Below are 15,538 nucleotides of genomic sequence, written 5' to 3' on the forward strand. Positions count from 1 at the left end.
CAGAAAGAAATATCAGGTTTCAAAAACAGAGGAATACCAATAACTGGCTATTAATGAACAAAACAAAGTTTAGATGAGAGGGTTAGACTCTTAAAGTATATACATCCACAGGCCATATTAATTTGTATGCACACAAGCCATATTACTGTATATGTCCATGGGCCATATTATTATGGATGTCCACGGGCCATATTAGTGTGGATGTCCACAGGTCATATTAGTGTGGATGTCCACAGGCCGTATTAGTGTGGATGTCCATGGGCCATTTAGTGTGAATTTTCATGGACCACATTAGTGTGGATGGTTTCTAGAATTCTGGTTTGACTTTTATCTACTCCTTCCCTTCTTGTTAGAAATAATCAGCTTAGACATAACCTGCACCACAGACTGTATCAATACCATTTATTCCCATAAAACATTTTTCTATTATTATCAAGCATATCTTTGTGTTTCTTAGTCTCCCGTTTTCCTGTTTCTTGTAAGTATCTTCATTTTCTCATCAGGACTTTATAGTTGTTCACTGGGTATGGGGAAGTGGCTTCTTCTCAAGATCTGTCTTACGAAAATATCAAAGTCAAGAAGTCAAGAATGTTCCTATCCTACTTCTCTCTCTCTCTCTCTCTCTCTCTCTCTCTCTCTCTCTCTCTCTCTCTCTCTCTCTCTCTCTGTGTATTTGTGTGTGTACACATTGGTTTTATTGTAACAAAGCAACTTGTACACTTCAACATTTAAAATGAGCATGCTGGGCGATGGTGGCGCACGCCTTTAATCCCAGCACTCGGGAGGCAGAGGCAGGCGGATCTCTGTGAGTTCGAACCAGCCTGGTCTACAGAGCTAGTTCCAGGACAGGCTCCAAAGTCACAGAGAAACCCTGTCTCGAAAAACAAAAAAAAAACAAAAACAAACAAACAAAAAAAAAAACACATTTAAAATGAGCATCTCTTTCCCGCCAGTGAAAACCAAAAAACTAAAAATAAAAACAAATAAAAATTAAGTTACAACAGAGAATGTGAACTCCAAATAAACCCCTACAGGTTCTGCTCATTCTCCCGTTGATTGGCAGGGCTCAAGTCATCATTAAGAGAGAATATTATTTTAAAAGTGTCATCTTAAATTGCAAGGGTGTCCATTAAACATCACAATTAAACATGCCAAAGGAGAAGCCATGTTGTCGCAATGCCCACTAACCCCTGCCAGACATCTCAAACCTACCCTTGCTGACCTTCTATACCCTCTTTTCTTTCTTTCTTTCTTTCTTTCTTTCTTTCTTTCTTTCTTTCTTTCTTTCTTTCTTTCTTTCTTTTTTTATTAAACAAGAGAAAGTAGACGGCTTTTGATTTTCAAAAAGAGGCCGCGTTCAGTGCAGGACCTTAATGAGTTCAAATCTTGGACACGCGTTGTGTTTGCTTGTGCTTCAGCTGAGATGATGTCTCTTACAGAGTTAAGGAAATGAATACCAAGACTGTGATGTATCTAGCAAAATATGCGGAGTGCATAGTAGTTAGTCAACAAAACCGTTCCGTATAAACACTGTTAGGGGCTATTGTTGATTGTATAACATCCTGTGACAATAACTGTTAAATGTAATATCCTAAGTTTCCTGCCTGGAGAGTAACACAATAGTTAAGGTTTCTAATTGTCTAAAAGCTTATGGTTCTAAACACTCTTAAACAAAAACAACAGATATTGCTTTAGATAATTTGGGACAGAAACCTTTGGGAAACATGCAACTTCTTGTTCAGATAAAGTGAATTTCGGTTTTTACATGTTGGTGCCCTTTGAAATCAACTGCCCTTTGGCATGCCCTGTGTGTCCACTTGAAGTAATTTCTCTAAACTATAGGGCTCTCTTTCATCATTGTTGCTGTGGAATTCGAATCTGACTAACAAGCTTGTTACTGGTACAGTGTCTCTAATTTGAGTAACATCTCCCTAAGAGAAGAGCTGCTGAGATCAGGAAGGAATTGTCTAGCACCTACCTTCAGACTTTGTCTGCACCACCAGCTTTTCTAGGCCTGGACCACACTGGTCCACACTGCAGCTTTGAACTTTCTAGTCTCTACAATTGTGTGAACCAATTTCTTATAATGAATGTCTTTCCGTATAGACACACATTGATTTGGATCTGTTTCCTTAGTGAGCCCTAACACAGAATCATGGGAAAGCTGTCCTTTGTGATGGCAAGAGGTTGCAATCTACGGGAAGGTCAGAGGTCTTAAGCATCTTAGAGCTTTCTTCTCTAAGGAAGAAAAACAATAGGATTTATAAACCCATACATCAAGAGAGATTAAATCAAAGCACAGGATTTTTTGGTAAATGCAAGTTCATTTCCTGTAATTCTAAGAGAAAGTACGTGAAGTATTTCTTGACACATTTATGCGCAAGTATTAACGATGTTATGTCCAAATATAACCTAAAAGCCATCTCATATCTGATTCTCTTCAAATAGCAACCAGGACTAAAAGATGCACACATTGTTACTCGGAATGTTATTTCAGAATGACTGTTTAGAAGACTATTTTAGCATCCAAATCTCTTCTCATGTATTGCACAGAATTGTCTTGTATTATTTGATGTTATACATGAGTATGAGGTGCAGTTTGCCCATGCATCCGGGAATTTCCCTCAATAAATCTCTCCCATCTCTATAACAACGCCAAAGAGCAAAGAGCATGGCTTTTGGTGTGAGTTGTACCTTAGTGTGATTCTCGGGTGTACTAGTTATTAGCTGTCTGTGTATGGAGCCTATATTGTGGGTGCTTAACTTAACCCTTTTCAAATGGAAATAAAAATGCCTCTGACCGCATGCCTCTCACCGCTCGCTTCAGATCTGTCACCAAAGTTAAAAATGCTTCCTGTAAATGCGCCCTACAAAACAAGCTGTTTGCCCAAGTGACAGATTGCTTCTGCCAACTGTGAGACTGACAGAGAAGAGCATTACTCTTCTTAGCTCGTTCGGGATGTCTGAGGGACCAAATGAAGCAATGCCCCTGAAAGCAAGCTTCAGATTGCAACTGCAAACAAGCATAGAGCTTTGCTGTGCTGGTTGCTGTTATAACTATTATTATAATAACATGTTTTCCAGTTGACTTTGATTCTTGATTTTTACAATGAAACACTTCTTTAAAAACATTAAATATACAAAATAAAATAAATAAACACACAGAAGAAAATTAAATATCGCTAGGATGTGAGTGATACCTGTTTCTTTGTATGACTGTGAATTGTTTCTAGCCTTAGAGTTGAAACTGGAAATTAATTAATTTATGGGTTTTGCTGTTTGTATACCCTCTGTGTTGCTTCATTCCAGGTGCCTGTGGTGGCCATTTTGGGTTCAGGTGGGGGTTTCCGGGCCATGGTTGGATTCTCTGGTGTGATGAAGGCACTGTATGAATCTGGGATTTTGGATTGTGCTACCTACATTGCTGGTCTTTCCGGCTCCACATGGTTAGTATACATTTTTAGTTGATTTGAATTTTATTTTTCTAAAGGTTTACAACTTATCTAATTCAAACATTATGAAAGAGAAACTTAGAAAATTATATCTTACCTTCAAATTGCTAAAACCTTTCATTCCAGCTTAAGAATGTCCTACTATGATAACTACCTATCTTTAGTTAAAACTTTGGTCATCCATTTACTCTCTAAAGCCTGTTTTGACAAAAATTGTCGTTAGGGCATGCAATAAAAGGATAGCCTGTTAAAGATGGTTTCAGATAAATATGACAGTAGTGGAGTAGCATTCTCCACCCATAATTAATTTAATCTTCCTATAATTTGCTGATTTGGACTCCTCCAGAAAACATGTCTAAGTCTATGTGATTCATGAGGTATTCATCTTCCTCTTTAGGGCAAATAGGAAAAAATACAAGATGTTGTAGGCTACAGAAGAGAGAAAATGGCTCTGGGCAGCGCAGATGCAGGAGGCCTCATTAGTTGCTATTTAACAGAATATTGTAGTCCTTTAAGTCTGTTTAAACTCAGCTGAGCTAGGCGGATAACTCTAACACCCACATGGGTAACATTCTTGTCCTGTGAATTTACCTTTCGTGAATATATGTATATAACATTTCCAGAGAGACAGTACATACTTTTGATGTGTCTAACCCATACCAGCCCACTGAAAATCATATAAATGGCTGAGCTATGGTGGCACACACCTTTTATCCCAGCACTTGGGAGGCAGGGCAGGTAGGTCTCTGAGTTTGAGGCCAGGCTGGTCTATGGAGTAAGTTTCCAGGAGAGCCAAGGCTATACAGAGAAACCCTGTCTCAAACCACGCGCCCCCCACCAAAGAATCTGAATCCTTTCAGAGAGAAAATCAAGTAGTTGGTCCTTTTTAGATGTCTCAAATAAGAGTATTAGCTCATTACAATATGTTTGCCCCTGACCTGGGAGGCTGATTAGGTTATTGAGCCATAGAAAAGTTTATGTGCCGAATTCTTGTATTTTGCTTGTTTAGTATTCTTAAAGTGTCTATCATTTCATTCAATGAGGTGGATATAAGTTTCATTTTTTTAACTAAAGAAATTTGGCTCATAGGCCAAGTGACTTGTTCATCACAAGATACACCTGCTTTAAATTCTATATTCTAACTTTTTTGTGCTAAATCCAATCCTCTCTGAGAGTGTTATTTGTATGATATGGTGTTAATCCCATGTTCTAAGCAACTGAGCTAACTAGCTGCTTCTGACATACTATATAAAGTTTCTTATGTAGATAATTTAGAGTTGCTTAAAAAATATTTTTAATAAATATGTTGGGCCAGATCCTGCAGTTAAATAATCACTAACCCAAGGCCACGTTTGTCACCATCATTGTGCCCTCAACATGATTGATGTCTTCTGAGGGAAGGGTGTAACCGTCATTCTTCTTTCCCTGGAGGAAGGAGCACGCACCTGCCTGTTTAATGAGTAATGAGGTGAAAACATTTGGACCCTTTTGTCCAAACTCTTACGAATAATTTTATTATTTGCTTCTGCTTGATTTTATTTTCTTCACTCAATATTTATTTGATTCTCATTGCCCTTTACTGAGTACAGCTAGAGGTCTATTTTCTTAAATGCATCCAATAAATGATGTTTAATCTTTGAGCACTGGGGTAGAGTTATGTGTTTGTGACATGGATTAGACCTGTAGTCGTTTCCTTTGTCCTAGATTTGGACAATATCTTCTTACATGCTTTTCTCAGGAACCCAAGAATAAGTCCTGTGAAATGTAAGAGAGTTTTAAGTTTGGGTACACTTTGGAATAGGCATGATATCTGCTCTGCCTTTTTTTTTCTTTAAATATTAGCTTTACTATTTTTATTTCATTTCCATGAATGACCCTCCATCTTCAAATCTTTCTAATAAATGTTCACTCACAGGCCATTTCCATTTGTTGGTACATATTTTCCTTGATTTCCTCTGGTGAAGTTAGGAGCTCAGGGTTGTGATAATCACACATACTGCCCTTCTTAAAGGGAGTGATTAATCCTCTCTGATTGTCCTCTCCACTGTGTCACCATTTACTACTTAAACTGCTTTTCTCCTTGATGCCAGGTCTTCTCCGCAACCTCCCTTTTGCCAAATTATATCTGTGTAACAAGTGTTAGTGATTCCACAGATCTTTCACTTGGATACTTGAGCTATGGTAGTTTAATGTGTAGAATCCTGAGAACACCAAAAATGTGACAGACAAAAGAGGAGAAAGACAACTAATAGAATTAGCAAGAAAGCCTGAGAGAGGAGAATCAAGGAAAAGATGGATCTCAGAGGTCAGGAATGGTCAAACCTTGGAGAAACAACCTAGCCTGAGTTTGGAAAATGTTCGTGGTTTTAATTAGGAATCCTCCAATTAAGTTAATAAAAGTTATTTTAGTCATGAAATTACATGAACCAAAAGTAGAAGTTCATATATGGCAGTGTAAAACCTGAAAAATAAAAACTGGTCAGAAAGGGTAAAACATAAAGTCAGGGTTTGAGGACATTATGGGGTTTACTTATTTTGCTTTTGAAATTTAAGAGACTTGGATATTTACATAGATGTCTGAGGTAAAAGGAACAGCACATAGAGGTAGTTAAAAGACAAGAAAGTAAAATGTCATAGATGATAGATAAGAAAGACATAGAGACAGATTGCAAGGCAGAATGCACACATAAGGAAAATTGCACTGAGAAGAGGAGGCATTTCCTGAGATACAAGCAAGGTTGAGAGTGATTCACGTTAATAATTCGTATTTGAGAGAGATGGGTAAGAAAGTAAAAAGTTCAGAGGAAGGAAATCAGGAAGACTTGGAAAAACAAATTAGACTTCAGTATTCTGTAATGTTTCATATTCTACGGAGACATGACCATAATTTGGCATAAATGAGATAGTACAAATATATGTGTAGTAGCCCTGGACCTCCCAGACAGTTCTCTGTGATCACAAAATCAAATTTCAGGTTGGACAAAGCTTCTCTTGTAACTGTAGCTACCTTCAAGTAATTATTTCTGATATTATTTTTGGATGATTCCTGTGACTCATTAAATCTAAATTCAGGAGACTTGGCATGAGTAAGATAAGGAAAGTCGTGATGGTAAGTCTGTGTTCTCTTGCCTAGGCCTTTAGGAAAACTCTTTTCCTCAGAGAAACTGTTACCTTGTAGCACCGGAAGGGGCTATATAATATATAATTTTAATCACCCTATTTGTATGGAATCACCCTCTAGAGGGAAATCAAAGTATCTCCATGTCTATAGAGAGTAGTACTAATGCCTCTTCTGTTAAATTGGCAAGCATAAATTTGAGAATGAAAATGTTCACTAACATGGAGGATTCCTAGAACAATGTGGAGGGTCTTCTCAAGTTATCCAGAATCTTGATTGAGAAGAACTACTTTGGTACATTCTCAAGTATAAAAAGTCTTAACGTATACACGTAAGTGTTCTAACTCAGTACATCCGAGAGGCTGGGCACCAATACTTTGAAATCTACACTGTGGGCTATAGGATTTGAAGATAGGGATTGAATTTAGCATTTTTCCACTCTGGAGTAGTATAGCATTAAAAATAATACATTTAAAGCCAGGCGGTGGTGGCATACACCTTTAATCCAAGCACTCGGGAGACAGAAGCAGGTGAATCTTTTTGACTTCGAGGCCAGCCTGGTCTACAAGAGCTAGTTCCAGGGCAGGCACCAAAACTACAGAGAAACCCTGTCTCAAAATACCAAAACAAAAAAAAATATTTAAACATTTAAACCCATTTGTGTAGAAACAGTGAGGTGTCTTATATTATTAATATGTTGAAAATTATATTTAACTACTTAGTGATTCTTACATAAGTAAATATAAGACTATTTCATTCATTGCTTTATAGAAGTTCTACCCAAGGCACTCTGTTTTAGAAACTTGATTGGCATAATTGGGATCAAAACAAAGACTTATCTGTGGGATTATCACTTGGTGTTATAAATGTGAGCTTCAGGTGGTTTTATATGCAGAAAACCAGTTACATTTTCTTCTGGGTCAAGCCAAGGAGACAAAGAAAGAGCAACACAGAAAAACTAGTTGCCTATTATTCTATGTTTAGGCAGTGCTAGAGCCAAAATTCAAATCCAGGTAGTCACAATGGTATCATGGAAAGGCTGTCTAACTCACCCTTGTGAATTCTACAGAGTATGTTTTCATAAGGGATAAAGAGCAAAGACCATGAACTCAGTGCCAATAAACTATTCTAGGTTTTTGTGTTTTGTTTTTGTAAACTCGAAATTAAATTCTCAAGTCAAGTGCTTCCTGAGAAAAATGCAAAGTAGAGATAGAGTGAGGTTGAATGAGTTTTCTTCACCTGTTGGAGGATAGAAACAGAGGATAGAAGGTAACCATTCTCTTTGTGATCAAAAGAGTGGTAGGCTCACATCTGTATGCACTGTGTTCGTTTGGAAAGTTCTATTTCTAGCATGGACACCTGTAGAGGGAGCGCCGGGGCTGCGTCCCACCACCCGCCTAGCTTTACTCGAAATAATTACAGGGAAGCTGTATCTTTTAAATACTACTTGGCCCATTAGCTCTAGCCTCTTACTGGCTAACTCTCATATCTTGATTAACCCATATCTAATAATCTGTGTAGTACCACGAGGTGGTGGCTTACCGGTAAGATCTTAACCTGCATCCATCTTGGAGCTATGGAGCCCGCCTGACTCTGCTTCTTTCTCCCAGAATTCTGTTCTGTCCATCTCTGCCTACCTAATTTTCTGTCTTATCAAAGGCCAAGCAGTTTCTTTATTAATTAACCAATGAAAGCAACAGATCGACAAATGACCCACCTTCATCAGACACCGTCTGAGATTTTAAGCAACCTCTAACAACTAAGGAAGAGTTTTCTCTTGCAGCAGTGATAGGTGAAAGTTGGGAGAAATACAAGGGAGGAGGTGAGTCTTTAGATCTTGCTAGTGTCTCAAGCCTTTGGGAAGAGTGCTTCTTACAGTTCATACTGATTCATTCCAAATTCAGCTAAATATAGATGAAGAAGTTGTACTGCAATATAAATAGAATTTGGATAATTATATCTGTCTGTGCACAGAAGGAATGACAGCTTTCGGTGGCAGAATGACCGCATCAAACCCCTTTCACTTGGCCTTTAAAAAAGTCATTCTGTGACTCAATGATCTCTGATGTGAAGTTTTGCTTTCCTTGCTCACATTCATCCTGTCTCATTCAGAAAAAGACTTAATGTTTCTTATAATGAAATAGACTAAATTGGATACATTAAATACAGGAATGAAAGGAAGGAGAAGTGTAGATAGAGGTATGAAAATGGATGCTATAATGTATAGCCTTCATGAACTTTAAAACTAAGCTTTCCAGAATTCAAAACCATGCAATCTATATGAAGTTAAATAAAATATATTTTAATACGTTATAGAGGCAGAAGTAGAATTATTCTTAGTTATCTGCATTGACTTTTTTATTTGGTTTGGTTTGCTGTTGATGTTTAAACTCAGGGTCTCATAAATGGTATCCAAGTGTTCTACCACAGAGCTAAATCCTCAACTATTCTTGGTAATAAAATGAAGAATTCTCTTGTAAAATTCTCAGAAAGAAAGAGCTATATTCTGGATATTTTCAGAGCTGAGCACATGAGCGTCTCTAAAGGATGTTTTATTTTCAAATATTCTGATGTCTTTAAATATAAACAACTGTAGCAACATATGTGTCCACTACATCTTAGCAGGATCTAGAGCACTGGGTCTTTGTTGATGTTCATGAATCATGATGTGGACTTTTAGATAATTATCCAAGTAGATGGAAACTGTATCTTTCAAGTACTATATGATGTGCTTTTATAGTTTTTTGATGGCTGTACTAACCAGAGTTATGGTAAACTTTTAATGACTTAAATGTACCAGGTGTTAGGGGACAGTTATAGATTTAGTTGTTATGATCAAAACATTTAAGTAGCTTTTCTTTTTGGTTGTTAAGCATACGTTCTGTTTGTGATCTTTCATTCTCCATTCATTAACTTATTTTTTTCAACCTATTGTCATGTCCTTAAGAAACTCTGAATCCAAAAGTACATTCTCATTTATTATGTAGTGAGAATAATTTGTTTTGTAAGCCTTGAAATCTTGTAAACATAGTTTAAAAATTAGAGCCTACACATTCAAAACTTTGGCAGTAGCTTTAGCAGTTCGAGGCTAGAATAAGCTACATAGGTCATAAACCAAACCAATCTAGGTATGGTGATGTATGTCTTTAATCACAGCACTTGGGAAGCAGAAGCAGGTGCATATCTGTCAGTATGAGACCAGTTTAGTCTACATAGAGAGTTCCAAGGCAGCAAAAACTACATAATAGAGAGACCCTGAAAAAAGAAGACAAACCAACCAAATAAAAACAAATCAATGAAAAAATAAATAAAGCTTACAAGAAGATAGGGTATGTTTTAAATTCTAATTCTTTTTTATTAATTGATTATATGGGCCTATTACTTACTTTGCCAATTCTTTCTTTAAAAACAAAACAAAACAAAACAGGATATTTATAAGTCATTGTGAATCTTTAAGACAGGATCTAGTAGCATCTAACCAGAATAGTGCCTAACCTAAAACAAAGCAGGTCTCAGTAAGAGTTATACTTCCCTTCCTAAAGAGAAGATAAGCCATGATGGCATGTATATAGATGAAAACATGGCTATTTCATGGAGTTGTTTGGGTATAATTAGAGTATCTTTCATCGTGTTTTGTTCTGTCCATGCAGTAAACTGTTACATATATCAGGTTATCTACCAAGACTGAAAATGGTAATAATAAAAGTTTATTTTTCTTGAAGCAGGTTAGAATTTATTAATGGAGACAGATAAGCAAAGGACCTCTCTGTAGGAGCTCTACAGCACTAGAGATTTTGGTTTCTAGCAAAGAGACCAGGAACATAAAGTTTCTTATCTGGATAATAAATTCCAGGCTCATGGCGATTTTGGTATCACTCAAAGTGGCCACATATCTAGTGGCCAACAGACTTCATCAGTCAGGAGGCCTTATTCTTCTCTAGGGTGTTTGACTTCAGTTCATATCTTTAAGAATTCAGAGTTCTACCTTGGGCAAAGTTTTGAATTTTAACTAATTGGAAATGCATAATTTTAAAAGAGACAAAAAGAGAAAAAGGTAAGGAAAGAGGGGAGAAAGAAAGGAAAACATTTGTCACAAATTCCATGCACCCATAGTAGTGGACAACACAATTTCTCCATGTAGATCGGCATCATGGAAAGTGAGATTATCCGTTTCCTGACTGCTTTTACATCCAGAAAAGTCAGTTTATACATGACTCTGAAGTGTAGTCATCCGTGTTCAGTGAGTATGATAAGGAGAATCACTCCTGGCAGGCCAGTGGACAGTAGAACTGCTCATGCTTCCCTGAGAACTGGGGGAACTCTCCTTCCCTCTTGCAGATCTATTCTCCCCTAATTTGCTGCTATCATAGACTAGGCCATTTCTGATTGACATATTTGCTTCTTAAATAAATTAATGCCTCCAAACAGACAGAGAAGTTAGCCAAATCTAACCACCTTTCTTTATCTTGTGCTGGAGAGTGCCAGAGCGCCTCCTTTCTTTGGAGATGTCGATGGAATGCTCTTTATCTTTACTAATGACGTTTTGACTTTTTTACAGGTACATGTCAACCTTGTACTCGCACCCTGATTTTCCAGAGAAAGGCCCAGAGCAGATTAATGAAGAGCTAATGAAGAACGTTAGCCACAACCCCCTCTTACTTCTCACCCCACAAAAAGTTAAAAGATATGTTGAGTCTTTATGGAAGAAGAAAAGCTCTGGCCAACCTGTTACCTTTACTGACATCTTTGGGATGTTGATAGGAGAAACACTAATTCAAAATGTAAGTCTTGGTCAAATTATAATCCTTCTAACTGTAGTAGGCAATGTAAATTAATTATGATGTCTAACAGTGGGGAAGGCACAAGATGTTTTGTACAGTCTATGCCACTCAATTTATTTCTTCAGCAGTATATGTGCTAAACACATGCATCGGATGTTAGGATTCTTTGCTTCAAACTAGTACTCATCAACTAATTCAAACTATTGTCAACTTAACACGTGTGAAAGAACTTTTATATTTTTCCTTTGAAAAGTCAAATTCTCACTCTCAATTCCCTCCATGAATGGTAATCTCTTTAGGTGAAAAGGTGAATGAAAATACTGTTAAAAATATAAAAAGAAGAGATTTTTCTCTCCTCAGCAGATAAGAGCATATACTACTCTTGCGGAGGACCTAAGTTAAATTCCCATCATCACTGTCTAGCAGCTCACAACTGCCTATAATTCGAGCTTTAGGAGGATTCAACACCACTGGCCTCTATGAGCACCTGCACTCACATGTGCATGTCCACACATGAACAGATATTCATATTGCATATTTTAAAATAAATAAATGCTGGGTTTGGGAGTGCATACCTTATATACCAGCACTAGGGATGCAGAACCAGGTGAATCTCTGTGAGTTCAAGGCTAGCCTTATCTACAGAATGAGTTCCAGGACAGTCACATTTACACAAAGAGACCCTGTCTCAAAATGCCAATAATATTAATAAATAATAATAGTAATATAATAATGGTAATGATAAAAAAAGATGACAGAAGACTAATCATAACCATTGTCTGGTAAGAGTCAGAAAAGGAAATGTACCACAGAAAACAAATATACTTGATGTATCACCAAAGGGTGACCTTTCATCTGAAGATAAAGCAGGAGAGAAAGGACATCCTGTGCCAGGGACTCCAGCCGAGAATTAGTTCCCAGCACTATGACTGCCAAATGTCCCTCCACTATAAATGTTGATACAATCCCCAGAGATTTGTTTGTTTTAGAATAAAGATGACATTTTCCACAGAACTTTATTTTTGTGTCTCTTTGAGTCCAGAGATTTGCAGAAACAATAGGACTTAATTTTATTATAAAAATTCAAATAGTTTGCTTGAACGTAGTATTTCAAACAGTTTTTATCTATATCCATGTCTATGTATTTAAAGTCATTTTGTTCTATTTTGTGTGTATGGACAGAGAATGAGCACTACCTTGAGTAGTTTGAAGGAAAAGGTCAATGAAGCTCGGTGCCCCTTGCCTCTCTTCACCTGTCTCCATGTCAAACCTGATGTGTCAGAGCTGATGTTTGCTGGTATGTTGTCCCATTTATCAGAAAAATCCCTTGAGAAGGAGATTTCTAATGATTTTCTTTATGTAAAAAAATTTCGGTTGCTAGTTATGATACATGTTCTGTAATTTTTCTGATTGGGAAGGGTATTCCACAAGACTGAATGTGATGCCTGTTCATTTAGCTCAGTGAAAGGGAGAGTAAATTGTGAACGCAGTCAGTTGCTGAATGGTCCATTTTCTACTGATTGCTGACAATGAAATACCTGGTGTGTTACAGCCATGTTTATGCTTGTGGCTTAAAGACAGAATGCCTTATTTGAAGTTCCACGTGTTTCTTCTGTAGCTTCAGTTCTTGGGTGCTGTAAAAGTTACATTGTGTTTCTGGGGAATCCCAGCCACAGTCATATTCAACCAAGGGATGTCATTGACTATTTTTAGGGACACACAACTCAATAACTTCATTCACATCGAGCTCTTAAAAGTCCAACATGGATTAGTAGATGTAAATCCATCAGCCTTTTGTAATATAACTCTCTTTTTGCCTTGACTAAATACTCTCATGCAATAATCCTTGTTTATTAAAAAGTGATTTGTCCACTAATATACCAATATTTATTAGTGATATGAATTAAAAGGTTTATTGTGCTATGGTTTCCAGAAAGTGTTATTCACATATATTATTTTAATCCACTTTTAGTGGATCCTAGGGAGGTAAGTATTTTTAACTTTGAATCACAGAAGAGCGAGTAAAATCTCAGAAACACGGTGTGATTTGTATAGTCAGCATGAGTAACTGTCTACGCAGAACTGAGAACTGACTTTGGAAAGCCTTTGTTCTTCTAATAACATCATATTGGTTTATCTGATTACTGATCTTATTGGACACAGATTTGTCGGCTCTCAGGGTTACCCCTCTCTCTTGCTACAGCATTTCGTTCCTGCCTGTAAGAGCTTGCTCTTTGTTTGGGAAGTTTACAGTAAGCATTAAGGAAATGGAGAAAGAATACAGTTATCTTTGGGTGAATTTCCATTGACTTCTTATTGCCTGCATCCCTTCATCTCTTAATAATGTTTTGAAACATGCATGTGATAAAATATAGAAAATGCATCAGTGCCAAGCCACAATTAAATTTCTTTACATTTTAAGAAATTAGAGTGTTCTGTGAAAGATGGCATAAGAAAAACCACTCTCTAAGAGCTTAAAGATGAATAGGATTTTGTCTATACAGGTAAATTTAATTACTGGGCTGTCAAGAGTGGGAGAGAGGCTTGCATTAGAGTGTACAGTGGTAAATTTAATTACTGGGCTGTCAAGAGTGGGAGAGAGGCTTGCATTAGAGTGTTCATGTATGCCCATCAGCAACAAGGACCATAGCTTTGACCAGGGTGTGGTTTATACTGAAGACTTAAGACTTTGTTATACATGAAAAATAAGTGCTGTGATGAAATTGTCCCTTCCTCTAGCTGTTCTTTTGAGGAAACTTGAAATTTTGGGGACTGACTGAGACCTTAGCACTAGTATTCTCATCAGACGTCAGTGCTGGGGAAATCATTTTTTTTACCCCCAAGCACTGAGATAAGGTCAGAAGGGCATGAGAGTTTAATTTGTAAGCCTTGACTTTTATGTTGTTGAAATTTCTCCAGAAGGTCATTTAATCTCTTTGGTATATACTTTCTTCACTATTTTAAATATCATTATTTATTACCTTTACTAAGTGGAGGAGTTTATAATGACAATTCCTGATTTATACATAAACCTAACAGTTATAGAAATATATATATATTATTGTCACAATTACTATAACCTTTTTCACACTGGCAACTATTTTCTCAGAGCTTTTAGTTGACAACCATGGACAAGGAAAAAATTAACTAAAATATGAATAAGTTTTTCTGGAGGCTAATGGCCCAGGTTACTCTTCAGTTGTAGATCTTGAATCTGAATGGGTCTGGCCTGAAAATCTGTCTCTATGAGATGCTACACACCATTGACCTTCACTATTAAGCCTCTATGATAAGGAGGGTCAAGTTGTGTCTTCCATTAGCTCTGGGAATTTGGTACCCACCCAGATAAGACATTCTGAGTTGTATATCATGAATGCTCAAGTAGTTTTGCTTGAGTGATTAGAAAAGAAAAACATAGAAAGAAGAAAGAAGGAAAACATGTCTTTATTGTGAGAGAATACCTTTTTAACAGAACAGAAAGATTGAAATAATCAGTGAATTATTTTCTAAAGACTGCCGAAAAATCCAATCAGCTAATAGGAGTTTTGTCAACAATTATGCTTCATGAATACCAGAGAATGTTTTTCTTCCAGACTCTTGGAACAACTTTAGACGATTTTTTCTTTGGAAGGTTTTCAACAAATGAACATTAGTGTTTAAACTATTAAATAGTCTGACTCCTCCACTCTGTTACATTGCTGTGAAGATTTAAAGCCACATTTAAGGTTTTCCAAAGGTGAATAACTTACCTTTACTGAGTATGACTTATGGCTATAGACTAGACATAAAGATAATAAATTAATCAGTTTTGAGACAAAGTTTTGACATGCATATCATGTTTCCGTAGATTCCCAAGTTGTTGGGATTACCGATGCATATCACCATGCCTTGTTTATGGTAACCTTTAAAACAGAAACCTAGTTATGAAACTGATTGCTTTTCCTCCCTGAAAGAATAGTCTCAGTGAAGACATAAAACTGAAACCTGGACTAATTAATAATGTAAATCTAAAATATTATTGGCTGAAGTGTGTAGATATAACATAGGATAACATTATATAGCTTTATTAAAGTCATAAAAATATTTTACAGGGGTGATTGAAATAGGATTCAAGTTGGACTTGGGGGTAAATATATCTTTGAATAGGAACAGCATGACATGTTTCGAAAAGAGCCAAAAGTCTGTTC

At 36.8% G+C, this 15,538-nt stretch overlaps 1 protein-coding gene across 1 annotated transcript in view; it reads left to right on the forward strand.

Annotated features, from left to right (window-relative positions):
- The window catches only part of Pla2g4a (phospholipase A2 group IVA), a 144,014-nt gene that overhangs the window by 90,966 nt on the left and 37,510 nt on the right, over positions 1 to 15,538 (forward strand). Inside the window, exons 8-10 of the mRNA XM_057769913.1 lie at positions 3,310 to 3,446; positions 11,129 to 11,351; positions 12,534 to 12,648. Coding sequence (XP_057625896.1) covers positions 3,310 to 3,446; positions 11,129 to 11,351; positions 12,534 to 12,648 — 475 coding nt within the window. The remainder of the gene's footprint in view (positions 1 to 3,309; positions 3,447 to 11,128; positions 11,352 to 12,533; positions 12,649 to 15,538) is intronic.

This window comes from Chionomys nivalis, chromosome 5 (assembly GCF_950005125.1).
Source record: "Chionomys nivalis chromosome 5, mChiNiv1.1, whole genome shotgun sequence".
NCBI lineage: Eukaryota > Metazoa > Chordata > Mammalia > Rodentia > Cricetidae > Chionomys > Chionomys nivalis.